This window comes from Heteronotia binoei, chromosome 17 (assembly GCF_032191835.1).
Source record: "Heteronotia binoei isolate CCM8104 ecotype False Entrance Well chromosome 17, APGP_CSIRO_Hbin_v1, whole genome shotgun sequence".
Taxonomy (NCBI): Eukaryota; Metazoa; Chordata; class Lepidosauria; order Squamata; family Gekkonidae; genus Heteronotia; species Heteronotia binoei.
In genome coordinates this window covers 2,044,979-2,064,070 of record NC_083239.1, presented here as the reverse complement: position 1 = coordinate 2,064,070, position 19,092 = coordinate 2,044,979, and the positions used below count along the sequence as shown (strand labels likewise).

General features: G+C 46.4%; 1 protein-coding gene across 1 annotated transcript in view; it reads right to left on the bottom strand.

Annotated features, from left to right (window-relative positions):
- Positions 1–192: 192 nt before the first annotated feature.
- Positions 193–19,092, bottom strand: part of SSPN (sarcospan) — a 28,938-nt gene continuing 10,038 nt past the window's right edge. The window contains exon 3 of the mRNA XM_060258001.1: positions 193–1,251. Within this exon, the coding sequence (XP_060113984.1) occupies positions 886–1,251 (366 nt within the window). The 3' untranslated portion in view covers positions 193–885. The remainder of the gene's footprint in view (positions 1,252–19,092) is intronic.

Sequence of the window (19,092 nt, the reverse complement as noted above, 5' to 3'; positions counted from 1 at the left end):
CATGCCACGGAGGTTGTCTCGGGGCTGTGTCAGGTCTTTGATCCTCGCCAATTGGTCGTTCTGGGTTTTTGGGGGCTTCTCCGTTTTCTGGAGCTCTCTCCGCCATTTGGGTAGAAAGTTTCAAATTTGGTTACATCCCCAAGTGGGATTACTCCCAAAATGTCAAGCGTCAATATTTTTCAATAAGCAGTCTTTTGTTTTAAATCAAAGCTGTTTTATTTAAGAAACTCAGAAGCTGTACCAAGGACACAAGCCTTGGGAGTAATGGCGTATACAGAGTTACACAGTTGCTATATTGGATATCTTCAAAGGTTATATTACAGATGCATACTTGAGTCACGGGTTCAAAGGTTGCTAAACACCATCTCTTTTCTTACTAAGGAATTTAGGCTACTAAAAACATCTCCCATTCTCACACTTCTCTAGCAGAAGATAAGGGTTGTCTGTGTGAACCTGTAGGAGAGGCGACTTGAAAGTGGTACCAGCCAGGTCGTAGCATAAACATCCTTGGGTCAGATGGATTTATTACTTGCCCCATGGTTGTAGAGAAGGGGGGAGCAGTAAAGAGTGGGAGATCTGCTCTGTGTTTGAGAACCCATTAGGTTACAGAAATAAACACGCTTGACACATCCCATTAAAAGCAATGCAATGTGGACCAACAGCACCTCTGGATCCTTAGCTCTGTGGGGATCTGGTGGGAGAATAGCTATTGTAGACATATTTCTCTTACCTTTATCTAAATGAATATATCAATTGAGCATGTGTTTATATATCAGTTTTGCACCCTCCAGTTTACATAAATGTAACCCTAATCCTAATCCCCCATTATGTAAACAGTCGTCAATTTGGTGCTGATTTGATAAGGATGCCTCTCCCCCCAGATCCCTATACTTTCTGTTGTTGGACTGTAGGAACAGTTGAACAGTACAACCGGATGCCCATATAGAAGACTTGGTACCTATCTTTCCACATCACAAAACATGCTGCAAAATCCACAAGAGCAGCCAGGAGGTTCAGAACAATCTGAATCAGTAAGTAAAGACTGAAAGTCCCAAGGAAGTTGGGACAGTCAGATACATCCTGGTAAATGAAAGTTCTGCTGAGGGGATCCTCTATGTCCATTTTACACTGGCAGGTCTCAGTGATGGTTTCACAGGTAAACTGGGTGATCTGTGAATAACAGTAGGTGGCAAATGCCACAGCGAGCACACAGACCACCAGACTCAGAACACTCAACAGGAAGTAGGCAACCTGGAAAGAAAGCACAAGGGGACACTTTTTAGCACAATGGAAGCCACTGTTGGTAGGTGACAGTGAACAGCCAAAAGGTCACATATGAATGCTAACAATCCCAGATGAATACAGCAAACATCCGAAAGTAGATAACAATTGCCTCAACTTTTCAAATGTACACCACTGAATGCTGGGAGTAAAATGAATGCAACTGTTAATGTTCACTGGGGAATCTCTGTGATTCTGGTCATTCACTAAACGTTTGGTTTGATCAGGTATTTGATGCTATGGTGTGTGAGGAATAAACACATGTGATAAACCAGTCTTTAGATCCAAGGATCCAGAGAAATGTCTCCCTTTTGAGGGTTGGGGAGCAGAAGTCCTTGAGGTCAGATTTCTAAAGGGATAGGCCTCTGAAGTACATTTCATCTAGGAGCTAAGTGTGTGAGCAATGAACTGGGAAAACACTTTAGACTGCAGCTTACCTCAGGTGGCCTCAACCAAGCTGAAAAGAAATAAAAAGAAAGAGGGCAGCTCCACACTCCATCCAAAAAAGAAGTACAAAGGAGAAGTGAAAGCGCTAGGGGATCCATCTGTCATAGAATCGGTAGCTGATTGGGACTGTTCATACTCAAGGGTAGCTTTCCACTGGTACTGATACTACTCTGTCTTCTATATGGGTCCCCCCTCCCAAAGGGCTTGAAGTTTGCCTCTTCTACTGATGGATTCTGGCCTAAGGTACATGTAAAGGTAGTCCCCTGTGCAAGTACCAGGTTGCTACTGACTCATGGCATGACATCACATCACGTTTTCTTAGCAGACTTTTTATGGCGTGGTTTGCCATTGCCTTCCTCAGTCATCTACACTTTACCCCCAGCAAGCTGGGTACTCATTTTACCTACCTTGGAAGGATGGAAGGCTGAGTCAACCTTGAGCTAGCCTAGACTGTCAAGCATCGATATTTCAAAATTATCAAGTTTTTGTTTTAAATCAAAGACTCGTTTTATTGAAATTCTATGACTTGCTCCAAGGACCAAAACCTTGGAAGTAATACAGGTTGTTACTTTGCATAGCATCTTAAAGATTTCTTCAAAGGCAGGATTACAGATAACTTCAAAAGAATAACATACAGATGTAAATTGCATTGAAGGTTCAAAGGATACAAGCAACTATCTCTTTGGTCACTACGGAATGGCAACATCTCCTGTTCTCATACATTCTCAACATGCTGATAAGACCTTTTGGCGAGAACCTGTGGGAGAGGCTTTTTACATTGCTATTACAAGGTTACTGACACAGCCCAAGTCTGTGAGATTTATTATGCAAGGAAATTCACTACTAAAAGAAAGAAGAAAGGGAAAGAGGAGGGAGGGGTAGATGTGAGAAATATAGGCAATGCAACATTCAGAAATAGCATGCTTGACATAGACCTGCTCCAGGACCTCTCCTTGTTCAGTCTCTGGATCAGGAAAGGTTACATCTAAGTCAGTGTTCCCCCCAACAATGACCACTCAGAGGCACCCAATGAACCTCTGGGCTGGGCATCAAATTTGCTATTTAAATGCTTGCCAAGGAAGAAAGTTGGGAACATCTTTTGTCAGCTGCTGAAGATAAAGGTTGAGCCTCCTTCATTACTGGCCATGAGAGACTTACTGGCACAAGGCCACCCAGCAAGCATCCAGGAATTTGAACCTTAGATCTTAGTCAAAGGACTCAAATAAATTGTACATTTGTGACTTGATTTGTAATATACATAATATTGAGGAACTAAAGTTCTTAAGCACTCCAGGGTGTCAGACCCCAGAGTCAAGGAACACGCAGGTAGTTAACTCAGGCTTTTATTCCAAGCATCTTAAGGCAATACAACGGTTTGCTGAAACTAACATCACAGCCCAGAGGCACTTCTTATATACCCTCGCTCGACCGTTATCAATTCAAGCAAAGCGCGGCATAAAACGGTGGGCAATTCTGGCAGGCATGCAATTCTGGACCCCCTCCCTATATTACGGAGTTCCAGGTGCACTATCTGTTTCCTACTCCACTCTCCTCCAGCTCATGACCTTGTTTGCCAGGCTAACAAGCTTCAAAGATAAGCTACTAAGGGATGAGCACAAGCAGGGCAAAAGCGAAGCAAGAATGCAGGCCGTCTCAGCAACAGTTACATATTGGTTCAGGGTCAGTCTCAGAGGACAATTATATGTTGTTTTATGGCAAGAGGATACAGTATGGAGTAGACTCTTGACACGGGGCCAGTTTGGCTTGGGAGTGCAGTGTGGGAGGAAGAGTGGCTTCAGTCTGCCCTCCCACACTTCTTTCCCCTAATCGAAACAGTAACTTACAGTCTGTGGTGCCTCGCAACAGGGCAAACAGCCCCTCCATGGCTGTTTCAGCATGGAAAACTGACACAGGAGTGAAGGCTGAAGCTATTCTCCCCGCCACCCCACCTGCACTCCCAAGATGGATCAGGCCCCAGAGTGCTTGAGAACTTTAGTTCCCTGATGTTAAATGTGACTGCAAGTGAGGTTGGGGAAGCCTGACCGATCTCAAGTCACACATGCCATCTGGTTGATCCCTGATACAACTACTCTCATGCTGGCTACCCATGCTGCCATGGAGGTTCCATTCAGCTAGTATGGCCAGTAGTCCAAGAATTATCCTTCATGAAATTGGCTAACCAGACAGGCCAGGATCTGAGCACTGCACATTCTGTACTCATCCACTCAGTTCTAAAAAAAAAAAAAAAACGTCATCCAGAGCAATGGCATTAAGTTCCACAGGTAAATTATATTTTTTAAAGCTTTCTTTAGTGGAGTCTCCTGTTAATTTCACTGGATGACCTTAAATAATTGTATCTACTTCCTTTAGGAGATTTCTCTCTCTTCTTTTCTAGCTTTTTGTGAACTTTTCAGCAATACAATACAGAAAAAAAAAAACTTGTTTCTCTAAATAAATAATGCTCCTTTTTTGAAGGCACGGCATCAGGCACAACTATCAGTGCAAAAGTCACTTTGCGATCTTGATGTCCCGGGAGTGTACATTTTGATAAAATCCTTACTCTATCTTGCCTTCTGGCTACAGTGTAAATCAATCCTCCTGTAGGTGTCTCAGATTGGAAAAAAAATAGCTATGTTATGATATTTGTACCGGTTATGTCTGATCTGTTTCCAAGCTAGTCGGAAACACCTGGAATTTTATTTAGAATTCTCACATTCCATTGGTATAAAACGGCTGTGGTGTGAAACTTTAGAAATCAAGGGCAATTTCTGTTGATTTCTGCACCTTTGATAGGAAGGCATAGGTCCATTGTTCGGATTTTTTTTTGTCAGGGTGCATCAAAATTTCTTAGAGACGCTTAATTTAATTAAAGTTTATTACATTAATTAAGCTCCCCTCTGCTTTTCACCCGTCGATGGCTCCTCTTCTCCCCTCCAGAGGGGGCTTCCCCAGCCTGGACCCCCGCCCCAATTGACTCACTCATTCCAAAATGAAGCTTCCCAATCCCTCCTGCTGGTTGGGGGTTGGTCCGCCTCCGGCTCTCTCACCCACCTCTCCCTTCTTCCCTGCCCCCCCCTGGCTCTTGTGACCTGGCTAAGCCTGGCTTGCAGGGGTGCAAAACTGGGCTGCATTTCCTCTGCTGAGGCAGCTGTTGCTTCTTCTTCCTCCTGGTCTGCCAACGTCAAGCCCAGCCTCTCCAACTTGGCATGCAGTGCAGTGACCCCCCCCCTCCCTTTTACAGGGGCCGGGAGGGGAAGGCAGTGCCAATCCCCAGTTGGGGGCAAAGGATGCCCAGTTTGGATGACCTCCCCTCGCTTCAGGGTTAGCAGAAAGCGGGGAGGGGGGGGAGAATGTCTACTGGGAACTCCATTATACCGTATGGAGACTGATTCCCTTAGGGTATAATGGATAATCAATCCATGGTTATCTGGGGCACTGAAGGGGTATTTTTTGAGATAGAGGCACCAAATTTTCAGCCTTGCATCCAGTACTTTTCCTCAAAACACCTCCAAAGTTTCAAAAAGATTGGGCCCTGGGGTCCAATTATATGAGCCCCCAAAGAAGGTGCTCCTATCATTCATTATTTCCAAATGGAGGGAAGGCATCTAAAAGATGTGCGGTCCCTTTGGATGTAATTGCCAGAACTCCCTTCAGAATTCAATCATGCTCCTCCCCCAAAGTCCCCAGATATTTCTTGAGTTGGACCTGGCAACCCAAGAAGGCAAGCAAAAAAAATACTGCTACAAACAGTACTGCTGGAAAAAACAACAATAATACATATGCTTCAATCCTTATATAATTTAAACCAGGGTATACAATGTCATCATACCTTCCCTCCAAAGAAATGACAATTACAATTCATTACAAACCAGTTGCTTCCACAGTTTCCAATAGAGGGATTAGTAGTTTTCAACAATTCCTTCTTTCAATAAATAAAGTTCATAATACAGTCTGTGAAAAGTTCTGAAATTCCTTCAAGTAGGAAGGACCAGGAAATCTTTACAGCCTTCATAAGACGTCCTCTCTGGATTTCAAGACGTTTCAGTACTGGCCCTCTTCAGTTATCAGGCTGTCAAACGGGAACTACAGTAAACCACAATAAAAATGCCCATACATAACATCATGTTACAACTCTCTCCATGCACAAACTTTAAAAACTACTCACCTTGATGTCATATGTATTATTGTTGTTGATGTTGTTGTTTTCAGTGGTGCTGTTTGTAGCAGCATTTTTTTTTGCTTGCATTCACACTGAAAACCCTTCTTCTGTGGTAACCCAAGAAGGCAGGCAGCAAGACAGCAAGGCAAGGTGATGGAGGAGTGAGCTGGTGCGCTTGCCCATTCGGAGAGCCACCAGTGAGCCAAGGCTGAGTGCAACCAGCTCCAGAAGGGGCGCCATGGGAAGGGAGGCCAGGGCTGAGGTCTCCTTTGGCCTCTCACCCTGCCTGAGCACCACCAGGTAATATAGAGCTGAATTCCATCTTGTGTGTTCAGTTCTGGGCCAACGAAGGCAGGAAATCCTGGTGCCTCTTTGTTACACTTGTCAGCTATGGGTTGGGAAATACTGAAGATTTGGGAGATGGAGCATGAGAAGGGCAGAGTTTGGGGAGAGAAGGGACTTCAGTGGGTATAATACCATAGAGTTCACCTTCCAAAGCAGCCATTTTCTCCAGGGGAATGTATCTATGTCTTCTGGAGGTCAGTTGTAATCCAAGGAGATCGGCAGCCACAACCTGGAAGTTGGCAATCCTATTCTTTGCTTCACAAACAGTTGGATGATCCGTTTGCATCCAGTCATGATGCTGCTGTCATCCACTGGCCAGGCCAGAGTAGTAAATCCTACAGAGATGCAGAGTTCAGTTCTTTTTGTGAGAGGTACTTTGGCTCATGGAAGCTGTCAAGACCTCGAGTCAAGGAATAATACAGTCCAATAATTCAGCAGTTTATTCCATAAGCATCATAAAGGTCATAAGGCAGTACATCATCTTTGCTAAGACTACCGTCATCCCCCAGGGGCTCTCCTTTTATCCCCTCGTCCTATCCATTACAATTCAAGTGCAAGCGTGGCAAAGCAAAAGCAAGAACCAGGTTTTGGCAGGACCCCCTCCCACTCTCTTTGGAGTACACCCCTAGTTCAAGTCCAGGTGTCTAATCTACACTTCCCCCCCCCCCCCGCATCTAACCTTGAAGTCGGTGGAAATAGCTTACTTCATAAGTTCCCAAGATAAGCACGCAGAGAAATTAAGCCAAGCAAAATGCATTCAAGCAATTTGGTTACAGTACAAAACATGGCAAGAGGAATGTAGAGAGATGACTCTTGACATTTTGCCTCCCTTCCCCCCGGCTTTTCTGGGTATTTCATGTGAAAGTCTTTGATAAGTTTGCGACACTGTGAATCTGCTGCACGAACCCATTCTGATCGGCCGAGAGGGTCCGTTTGATGAGATAGTACAGTTCTCCTCTTTTGATTTTTGAATCAAGAATTTCCTGCACCTCATGATGAATCTGACCACGAACCAGAATTGGAATTGGTGTCTTTCGTTGGGGGTGCCAAGCTGAGGGCCCAGGATCACGCTTGAGATAGCTAGCATGAAAACAAGGATGAATATGTTTTAAATTCTTTGGCAAGTCAAGTTCAACAGTCACATTGTTTATAATCCGTTTAATGGGGAATGGCCCCAAGTACTTCATACCCAATTTCTTGCAATTCTGGGCATTAGGAAGATATTTTGTGGAAATATACGCCACATCTCCTACTTTTAAATCCTATAGAGTGTTTTTTGTCGTACTGTTTTTTGTACGTTTCCTGAGCTCTATGTAGCTCATTTTGTATAGTCCCCCAGCTCGGTGAGATTTTGGTCCACCAATCAGCAAATTCCACTGGGGCGGCGGGGGGCGGTGGGATCTCTGGGAAAGGCTTCCCCTCATAGCCATTTACCACTAAAAAGGGGCTAGCGTTGGTTGCACTATGAATGCTGTTATTGTAGGCATATTCCACAAAGGGCAGGAGGGGCACCCAATTGTCTTGTTGGAAAGAGATGTAACATCTAAGGAACTGTTCGAGCACAGCATTGGTATGTTCAGTCTGTCCGTCTGTCTGTGGGTGGCGGGCAAAGCTAAGACTCTGCTCTATCCTCGCCATGGTGCAAAGATGCGTCCGGAAGTTGGCAACGAATTGTAGGCCACGATCGGAAATTATTTTACTTGGGAAGGTGTGGAGTCAAAAGACATGCTGCATAAACAACTGAGCCAGCTTCTTTGCTGTAGGTAACTGTTTGCACGGGATAAAGTGGGCCTGTTTTGAGAAGGTGTCTACGACCACCCATACCACCGTCTTTCCCTGGGAAGGGGGAAGGTCTGTTATAAAATTTATGCAAATGCATTCCCAGGGTTGAGAGGCGGGGGCTAGCGGCTGTAACTGCCCTGGAGTTAATCCCCCCGCTTTCATGGCCATGATGCAGGTCAGGCAGTCCATGTAGTACTGCGCTCTGTCCTTTCACAGCCCCGGCCACAAAAAATGCCTTTGTATTAGGTGGATGGTTTTTACAAACCCAAAATGCTCCCCCAGTTTGGAGCCATGTGCTCGTTGTATTACTTCCGCTTGTAGTGGCCCCGGGACAAACAGTTTGTACTGTAGTCCCTCAGGAGAAAGTTTGAGCTTTGAAGTACTGTCAGGTGGTTCAGCTGCCAACGTTTCCTTTAAGGATGCTAAAAATGATCAGAGTGCGCCATCCCCTTGCACTCTTGTGCACGGGTGGTAACCGGGGCGCTGAATTGGGTGGGTGTGAACAGCGAGTCTATCACCGCCTCTCTTTTGCTTTCGTGTTGTGGTAGGCGGGACAAGGCATCGGCTAGAAAGTTTAGCCTCCCCCGGATGTGCCCCAGTGTAAATCTGAATCTGTGGGAAAACCCCGCCCACAGCACTTGTTTGGCAGTAAGTTTCCAGGTGGTGATTAGTGATGCGAGGTTTTTGTTATCAGTCCATATCTCAAACGACTCTCTAGCGCCCTCTAGATAGTGCTGCCATTTTACTAAAGCCAATTTAATAGCGGAGACTTCCTTGTCCCACACTGACCAGTTCTGCTCCATGGAGGTGATTTTTTTCGATAAGAAAGTGCACGGGTGGAGTTTCCCATTCGTCCCCTCTTGGAGCAACACAGCGACTTGGGCGACATCGCTTACGTCAAATTATACCACAAACTTTTTGTTCTCATCGGGGTGGATGAGACAGGGTTCCAAGACAAATTTATTTTTCAGCTCCTCGAATGCCCTCTGACACTCTGGGGACCAATTCAGGGCAGCGTTCGCTTTTGAAGTGTGGGCGCCCTTGCCCTTAGTCTTTAGTAAGGGGCAGAGTGACTTCTGCAAAATTGCTTATGAATCCCCTATAAAAATTTGTGAAACTGACGAAACGTTGTAGTTGTTTACGCATCCGGGGGGCCTCCCATTCAATCACGGCTTTTACTTTTCCAGGGTCCATCCCCAAACCTCCTGCTGAGACTCAATACCCCAGAAAATCTAGTTCTGTCTTGTGAAATTCACATTTCGAAAGCTTAGCAAACAGTTTATTGTTGTAGAGGGTCTGTAACGCTTGACGCACTAACTTGACGTGGGAGGGGAGGTCTTGAGAATAAATTAAAATGTCATCCAGGTAACAAACCACGCCCTTATAGAGAAATTTGTGTAGCACTTCATTAATCAGATTCATGAAAACCCCCGGAGTCCCTTTCAACCCAAAGGACATCACCAAATACTCAAATTGACCCAAGGGGTGTTCAAGGCGGTCTTCCACTCCCACTTATAAGAAGGCAGTCTTCCACTCGCCCCCCTCCTTGATGCAGACCCGGAAGTACGCATTGAGATCTAGTTTTGTAAAAATCTTCCCCTGCGAGACTTCGCTTAGTAGGTCTCTTATAAGGGGGAGGTGATATGCATTACTTATAGAAATGGCATTCAAGCCTCTAAAGCCAGTGCACAATCTCAAACTGCCATCCTTTTTCTTGCGAAAGAGGACTGGGGTCATGTGCGGAGACTTAGCTGGCCAAATAAATTCCCTTTGCAGGTTCACGTCCAGGAACTTTTTAAACTCCTTTCTCTCTGCCCTACTCATCGAATACAGCTTGGATTTAGGCAAGGGTTCCCCCTCCAGAAACTCTATGACACAGTCTGTGGGTCTGTGATGGGGGAGTTCATCTGCTTCCTGCATGTCAAACACCCCTTGTGTTGCGGTACTCGGGGGGAAAGGAGGATACTTCGAGCACTGTCAAACACAGCTTTTCAAACTGGGGGGTGGTGGTTGAGGGCCCCATTCCTTGTTCCAGTGGTGTTTATCACACCCCTTGTCCTGGAAATAGATAGCATTTCTGCTCCATTGCACAAAGGGGTCGTGATCCGCTAGCCATTCCAGGCTGAGGACCGCCTGGAACTTGGCGGAGGGTGCTATCACAAACGTCTGAGGTTCCCAATGCTCCCCCGCTCCCAGGGCACATACCTCCATTCCCTCAGTACATGGCTCCCCCTTCATTGATTCCCCGTCCATCTGTTCAAAGAATAAGGGGTTGGGGAGTGGTTTCCTCTTAAGCCCCAGTACTTCCACTAAACTTGGGGAGAGTAAGTCTTTAGAGCATCCCGAGTCCAGGAGGGCCCGGACGCAGGAGAATGTCTTAGTCACTGGGTTTACTAAGGTGATGGGGACAAAATACAAAGTTCCTGAAATTCTCACCTGTAGTGGCGTGGCTGTAACGTTGACTTGCTGCTATGCACTCTTCACAGCAAGTCGTTGTTGTTTTCCGACAGCTGCTCCTCATTGTCTTCCTCCCCTGAGGCCTCAGGGGCTGGGTCCCAGCAATGCAGTGCAGCAGCCTTCCCTTTGCCGGAAGGGTCCTGACGAGGCCTGGTTTTTTCTTGGGCTCTCCCTTTGCTGGCATGCCCGCTCTAGCTTCTTTCAATTTGCTGGGGCATTTGCTGTCTATGTGGTTTTCTCTGCCGCACTTGAAACACAGTCTGGCTCTCGCCTGGCGCTCTCTCTCCCCTGGGGTGAGCGAAGGCTCCGGGGGCCATCTGCTCAGGGTGGGTTTCTGGGCCTTCTCCTTTGAGGCTTGGAGCCCTCACCCCCCCCCCCCCCTTGCTGCTTGCAGTGGAGAGCTATGATCTTGTGAAGGTCTTCTACCTCACAGGCTAGCTGGATCCAGTCCACTAGCAACTGGGGGTCCTCCGCTTTGAGAGCTTCCCCAAAGACACTGGAATTGAGACCTCTCTTGAATAGTTCGATCCTGGCCCCATTGTCCCAGCGGTGTACTTTTGCATTTAGGAGGCGGAACTCACTGGTATATTCTCTCACCGATTTCGAGCCTTGCCACAGGTCTTGCAGGGCTAATATCGCATTAGTTCCTTGCAGGGTTCCTCAAAGTAGCGTCGTAGGACTCTGAGTAGCTCTCTAGCAGAATTCAGTGCGGGGGAGTGGGCTTTGAATAGAGTCACAAACCAGTCCACTGCCGCTCCCCCACAAACAGCCCCCGATGTAGATTACTTTCAACTCTTCCGTCAGGAAGTTACACGCCCACACGCTGAGGTGGCCCCTCAGCAACACCATGAAGTATCCCAGCTTCGCAGGGTCCCGTCAAATTTCACTTTGCAGACCCGCAGCCCTCTGGGCACTTGAACTGGTTCCTCCAGCACCTCGGGTGCAGGGGGAGGCTGCTCTCCACCTGGCAGCACCTCTCCCCCCGGTACTTCCCCACCAGGAGCAGCCGGTGGCTCTTGTGCAGGTGCCCCAGTGACCTGAGCAGCTATGTCTCGTAGTTGACGGGTGAGGCCTCTCATCTCTTTCATCAGGAACTCATTCATCACCAGCATCTCCTCTCGCATTTGCCGGCTGTGTGACACTAACACTTCATGCATCCATTCACCCGAGCTTTCGCTCGCCCCTCTCCCACAGGGTCACTCTGTGTCCTCGCCCTCATCATCAAACCCCCAGGAGTGGAAGGCTCTGTAGAGACCCAAGGGCCTTGACCTGGAAGGGGGCCCCTCATGTGTGTCTCCAATAATACTCTCCCAGAGACCCCTGTGACCCCACTCCTTTTTCCTGACTGTAACAGAGGTGGGGACTAATTCGGCTCCTCCGCTTTCGGTTCTTCCTCTGCTGGATTAACAAATTTTTCCTTAGCATTGTCCTTCTCTTCTCCTGACATCTTCGGGGATGGATAGGCAGCTAAGGTAGTAGGTGAGTCTTAGCAATATGTCAAGGCCTCGAGTCAAGGAATAACACAGTCCAATAATTCAGCAGTTTATTCCATAAGCATCATAATGGTCATAAGGCAGTACACCATCTTTGCTAAGACTACCGTCATCCCCCAGGGGCTCTCCCTCGCCCCATCCGTTACAATTCAAGTGCAAGCGTGGCAAAGCAAAAGCAGGAACCAGATTTTGGCAGGACCCCCTCCCACTCTCCCTGGAGTCCACCCCTAGTTCAAGTCCAAGTGTCTAACCTACACTTCCCCCCCAGCATCTGACCTTGAAGTCGGTGGAAACAGCTTGCTTCATAAATTCCCAAGATAAGCATGCAGAGAAATTAAGCCAAGCAAAATGCAGTACATTTGGTTACAGTTCAAAACATGGCAAGAGGAATATAGAGAGATGATTCTTGACAGAAACATATCCGAGGGAAAGGTAGACCTTCTCCAGCCACTTGATTTCATTACTTGACTAAACCAAGAAAAAAGAACTGGAACTAGCAGGCATGACCAGCCACTGCTGGGTGTGCATGGAGGTGCATGTGAGTAGATCATGTACACTGAGAGCCAGTTGCACATATTTGCCCATCCTTCCAGTACACACAACCCTGAACTAGAGGTCCTTGATCAGGTGGGGCTTGGATGGCCTCCTCTCACTCCCCTATTGTAGTAAACCTTTCCATCCACAAGCACAACATCTAGCACAAAATGTTTATATCACAGTTTTCTTGGGGCACTTTGGAAACCAGGAGAAGCCAAAAAATAATCCCCTCCCACAATAACTAATAACAGCCCTTTTCTGTCCCCAAATCTGATATTTGACAATCTCTTTGCATTGCCTCACTGGATGGCTGCCCCCCTGCTCCCTCCCAGCAAGCTAACCTCACAGGACTAGTGTGTGGATAACATAAGATAACTGCCACCCTGACCTCTGACAGAATGACATGAGACAAATGGGTTGATCAAATAGCTTTTCCTTTTGCAAATAGATGTCTGTTTAAGCTTTCTGCTATCACTGATTACTATTGAGATTTTATAAACTTATTTGTATTTGTCTCAGTGCATTATTACCCCATTCTTTCTCCAGGATGCTCAGGGCAATCCTTCCTCCATTTTATCCTCCTAACAACATTGCATGGGTTTAGACAAAGACCATGATTGACCCAAGGTTACCCAGTTAGCTGCATGTTAAGTGGGATTTAAACCTGGGTTTCCCAGATCCCAGGTCACTTCTTTTACTGGTATGCCTTCCTGTCTCTGATAATCCCATTGTGATTAACTATTCCTTTGTATATGAAGATGAAGACAGGAAAAAGATCTTGGCATTCATGTTCAGCCTCACATACCAGAAACATAAGTTAGAACACTAGCGGGGTGAGGGGGGGCGGTGAGGAACCAGACTCAATTCAAGGAGCTGGATTCAATTATTGACTGATGTAAACCTGAGGCTGTGCCTTATTGATTTCTGTTTGTGTCATGGGTATCTATGTATGCCAATGCGGCCTGTACTAGGGCCTCATATACCCAGAGTTTTAATGGCACACATAGGCTGTGATCACACACACACTAAATACTGCACTTTCAATCCATTTTCAGTGCACTTTTGTGCCAGAAAATTTTGGATGGAGGGGCCCGGGAGATTAAAAATTGGGGGGGGGGGGGAGAGTAGGGCTTGGCTGCTTCTTCCCTCCAGCGGCCAGACTGCCTGGCCCCAGCTCTCTCTCCTGCTCTCTTTCTTGCTGTTGAGCTCTCACTCTCTCTTGTGCTCTCTCTCTCTCGCTATCCCTCTCTCGCTCTCCCCTCACTGTCACTTTCTCGCTCTCCCACTGTCACTGTCTCACTCTCGCCATTGCTGTTGCTCTCTCACTCTCTTGCTGTTCCTCTCTCACTCATCCCTTGTTGTTGCTCTCTCACTGTTGCTCTCTCTCACACACACACTCTTGTTGCTCTTTCCTGTGCTTGTTCTCCCTCCTTCCCATTTTCCTAAAGCTCCTAAATCCACACAGCAGGCAGGCACCTCTTGGGTTCAAAATGCCATGGGAGGGGGCAAGAGTGACCCCCTTCTCACTTGCCTCGATCTATCAAGACCCATTAAGACTCCGCAAGTGACTCAGGACCAGGACCATTCCCTGTGTCCTGTCAAGCCCCCCATCCTTTCATCCTATTTGGTTTACAACTCCTGTGTGATTACCCATGTTTATTAGCCCTCTCTGTGTTGTGTCTACAGAAGAATGTGAAGTGTCGAAGTTATAAATCTCCTCCTCTGCATTTTCTCAGGTTCCTTATCAGTTATCCAGTGCTCTGCAGAATTGCTTTGTAGAATTTCATAGTGAACTATAGATGTTATGGTAACCCCATAACCTTTAGGTTTGAAACTTTACTGCTGTTTGCTAATGGCTATTGAACAGCTATGCAATGCTTCCCCTACCTTCATTCCTTAATCTTCTCACTGAACCCAACAATGATATCCTATCCTATCTACAATAAATGAATCTATTTGCAAATACAAAGGATCTCATTATTGTTAGCATGGATGACTTGACATTGTGAGAAGATTCACTTGTAAGTGCTTAACCAGAAAACCAGAGAACTTTGATGCCATAGCAGAAAAAGCTCCTGATAACAAACAAGCACCAGAACTTCAAGAGACACCCCTACAAGGGGAGAGAGAAACTGGAGCCATCCCGAGATGACCTCCATGGCACATAATGCATGCATGCAGGCTGGCAGGGAGAGGTTTCCCGCTGCACATCCAGCATCTATTCATCTCTCCAAAGCTTTGGGATCCCCACAGATCTACGGAGATTATGGATGCGGGTCCAGCCAGATGTGATGCAATCCTGGGATTCCCCTCTGCCCTGACTGCAGTTGAGGAAGGTGAGGATGGGGAGCCACTAGATGACTGGGAGAAATCGGAATCGAGTGGAGGGGGTGAAGAGCAAGAGAGAGAACCCCAAGAGGGAAGGTGACCCCTTGACCAAAGACCTGACAACGGAGCAGGGGGAGGAGGAAATCCTAAACCGGGAGATTTCCTCCAAATGATAAGATTTGAGATGGTGGAGATGGCCCGAAATATGCAAGAAGAGATGAGAGCCCACTCCACTTTCATGGCAAAGGAACTGGGAAGACAGATAGCCAGGACTCTGAATCCGCCAGCTCCACCCCAAGAGCACCACAGGCTCTGCCACCCCTGCCCATGCCAAATTGAGGGAGATCCAGAGAACTGACTGCCACGTTCAACAGAGACTCGGAGGAGGTGGAGTACTTTGCCATACAAGCAAACAGCTTCATGTACTATGGCTATTGAACAGCTATACAATGCTTCCCCTACCTTCATTCCTTAATCTTCTCACTGAACCCGTCAGTGATGTCCTATCCTATATACAATAAATGAATCTATTTGCAAATACAAAGGATCTTATTATTGTTAGCATGGGTGACTTGACACATCCTGTCCAGTGGTGGGATTCAAATAAATTAACAACAGGTTCTATGTCCTAATGACCATTTTAACTATACCAAAAGATATACTGAAAGGTAGTTTAATAATTCACGCATTAAATACTGCAATAAGAACAGTAAAAGAGGTTAAGACAACTTGTTCAATGTTTGAATCAAATTCAGAGCTTTCTACAGCTGCAGTAGAGGAAAAAAATTACATTGGGGCATACTCCACATATCTCTCACATTAAATGGATAGATTAAAATGTGTAAGATTGATTAAAATTTCTTTAATCGGGTGACAGCCCTAATTATGGAATTTGATACAGGCTTAATTCAAGATACACCAATGACTAGAAAAGTCTGCAAACTGGAGGCTCCCCTTGAACTGGGAGACATGAAGAGTATCCCCAAAATGGTCAAGGATCTTACACAACCAACTGATGAATAGAGGTGATTTGCCACTGGGTAATCTTGTGCCAAGTCACTATCTCTCAGCCTAATCTACCTCACAAAGTTGTCCTGAGTGTGAAATGGACTAGGGGAGAACCATATGTGGTTACCCTGAACTCCTTGGACAAAGGGTGAAGTAAAAAATGTGATCAATCCTTGCATTTATACACTTTTAAATGCCTGTTTATTTGTTTACTTCATTTATGTCCCACTCCCTGCCCTGCCCTGGATAGCCCAGGATAGCCCCATCTTGTCAGTTTTTGGAAGCTAAGCAGGGCTGGCCTTGGTTAGTATTTGGAAGGGCAACCTCCAAGGAATACCAGGGGCATGACGCAGAGGCAGCAACTGCAAACTGCCTCTGAAATGTCTCTTGCCTTTAAAAAAGTCTAGCTCACTACATAGTGGTGCATAATGCTACAAGAGCTAGAATTTTGACTGCCAGACAATCTTAGGATCTGGTAATATTACCACACTGCCAGATGATGATGATGCATTGTGTGTAGTATAGCCAGGAAATCCTAAGATTGTCTGGCAGCCAGAAGTTCTAGCTCTTTTAGCATTATGCACCACTAGGTGACAAGATAGACTTGTTTTTTAATCAAGAGATGTTTCAGAGGCAGTTTGCCACTCCCTCTGCATCAGGACCCTGGCATTCCTTGGAGGTCGCCCTTCCAAATACTAGCCAAGGCCAGCCCTGCTTAGCTTCTGAGATCTGATAAGATCAGGCTAGCTGGGCCACTGCCTACTTCTGCATAATGACCCTGGACTTCCTTGGTGGTCTCCCATTCAAGCACTAACCATGGCTGACCATACTTAGCTTCTGAGATTTGACGACATCAGACTAGCCTGGGCCATGGTGGTCAGGGTGAACACCATGTTACATTATCTCAAATGCTACACTTTTGAATGGATTCAATTCACACACTTGAAGTCTGATTCACACATGCACCTACATCATTACTAAGTGGGGAAGAGGCATGCCAGAAGTTCATAAAATTGGTGCATGGCCTGTACAGGACAGAGAGAAATTATTCAATACCCTCTCATAACACAGGAATGTGGGATGTCCAATGAAATCGATGTTTGGTAGACTCAGGATGGAGAGCCAAAAGCATAATAAACATGGAATTGATTGTCACAAAATAAAGTGATTGCCACTAGTTGCTTTTGAATGGGAACTAGACTAATCCATGGATGATAGTTCTATTAATAGCTGTTAGCAACAATAGTTAAATGAGACTCTAAATTCTGATTAGCAGACTCTGGGTAGGGGTGGGGCCTGTTCTGTTTGGAGCTTCAAGATGAGATCTTGCTGACCTCTGCAAGAAACTGGATTTTGGACTTCAGATCTTTGGTCTGGACCATCTTTCTACTTTTTTCAGCACCTGCCAATTTGCAGCTGAATGTGTAAACAGATTTCAAGTACTGGTGTTGTAAGTAACAGAACTGATATTCCCCTACTCTCCCCTGCAAATTTTAGAGTTGACTCCCCGCCCCACCCTTCAGTGGAATTTGCTTCCAAGGAAACATGCACTTTTAGAACCAGGTGGGCAGCTGTGTTGGTCTGAAGCTGTAGAACAAAGTAGGAGTCAAGTTTCACCTTTAAAACCAACAAAGCTTACATTCTGAATAAAACTTAGTTGGTCTTAAAGGTGCTGCTTGACTCCTACTATGCACTGTTAGGTTATCCTATGCATGTTTTCCGGAAAGCAAATTACAGCAGTGAGGCATGCAAACACTCTAGGATCAGGCATTTAATTGGGTAAATGGTGGCTAACGTTCCACATAACGTTGTACAAGAAAGGCAAAGCTATGTAACATGGGGGAGGGGCTGGAGTTGAAAAATTCTGACTAAGCTAAAGTGAAGTCCCCTTTGGGCAAGAAACTCCGTGCACGCTTATTTCTCATCCTTTTCCTACTGATAGCATTGCCTGGTTGCATACGCCAATATACTACACCTTTTCCGCGTAGGGATTGCAAAAATGCAAAACAATTCCAAACCTCAGGTCTTTAAAAAAACTTCCAAGACCTCATATGCATGGGGCCAACGCACACAATGCTTTTTAAAAAGCATTTTCTAAACAAGCAAACAAAAAAACTTTCCTGCAGTTTTTGGAGGACTCCTTTTGCGTCTTAAGTTTGCAATCAATCTAACAAAAAAGGGGATGTCTAACTACACAATATTCGCCATCTGAAATAACAAGTTACACAAAAGTCCCGCTTGTTTGGGGACCAAATTGCTATAATGCTTGAGCTAGCTGCTATTGATGATGATGACACTAATAAGGAAAGACGAGGGAAATTAATAGAGAATCGGGGAATCGGTGATGCAATGGCTTGCTGATGTGCCCAGGAAAGAAAGAATGAGAAAACTGAAGGACTGAGAGGAGGGAAAAAATGACCAAAAGTCTTGAGTGTTGATTTATTGCACAAGCCGCTGGTCATTTCCATATATTGAAATGCGCCCAAGTGGCCAGCCAGGCAATTTCCTTTGAAAAGCGACTGCTGTCGTCCCCGGCCGGGCTGTTCCCACGTGACATCTCCCTCCCCCTCCAGAGTCTTTACACCTCCCAGCTCGGCAGGGGTGGGGAGTTGGTGCTCAACGTAATATGTGATTTAAGAAGTAAGACGGGAGTACGATCTTTGCCAGGAGGAGGAGGGTTGAGTGGCAGGGACAGGTGGGCTGGGGCGAAACCCATTTCCAAACTATCATTCCACCTTCCTTTCTCGCCCCCCCCCCCCCATCCCCGCGCTGCGTGTTTGCTTCTTTGTGTCTTCTACGCGGCTGCAGAATCAGCCAGGGAGGTTTGGGAGCAGTCCGGGCTTACTCGGGAGTAAACATTGCTGAATGCAGAGTTCGGAGCAAACCTCTATGGGATTTCTTAGCAACAGCATAGGATTGTAGCTGTCCAGGGCGCGTTTAGGCTGCAAACCGGTGCGCTTTTACTCCTAAGTAAGCATTACAGAACTCGCTGGGACCTAGCCTGACGCGCCTAGCAGCTAGATTGCCCGGCTGCGCCGCTAGTCGCGTTTACTTAAAAGTAAATCCCCTTGAATCCCGTGTGGCTTACTTTCGAGTAAGCATGCAGAAGGTCAGACTGCCGTTTACCGCGATCCTCTGGGGGTGTATCTGGGTCCTTTGAGCCTTAGCTGCTCCTCCGATTTGGGCTCAGAAGGACCCGGACTTGCAGCGCTCCTTGCCGCAGTTTCTCCCCCCCTCCCCCCAGCCAACAAACGG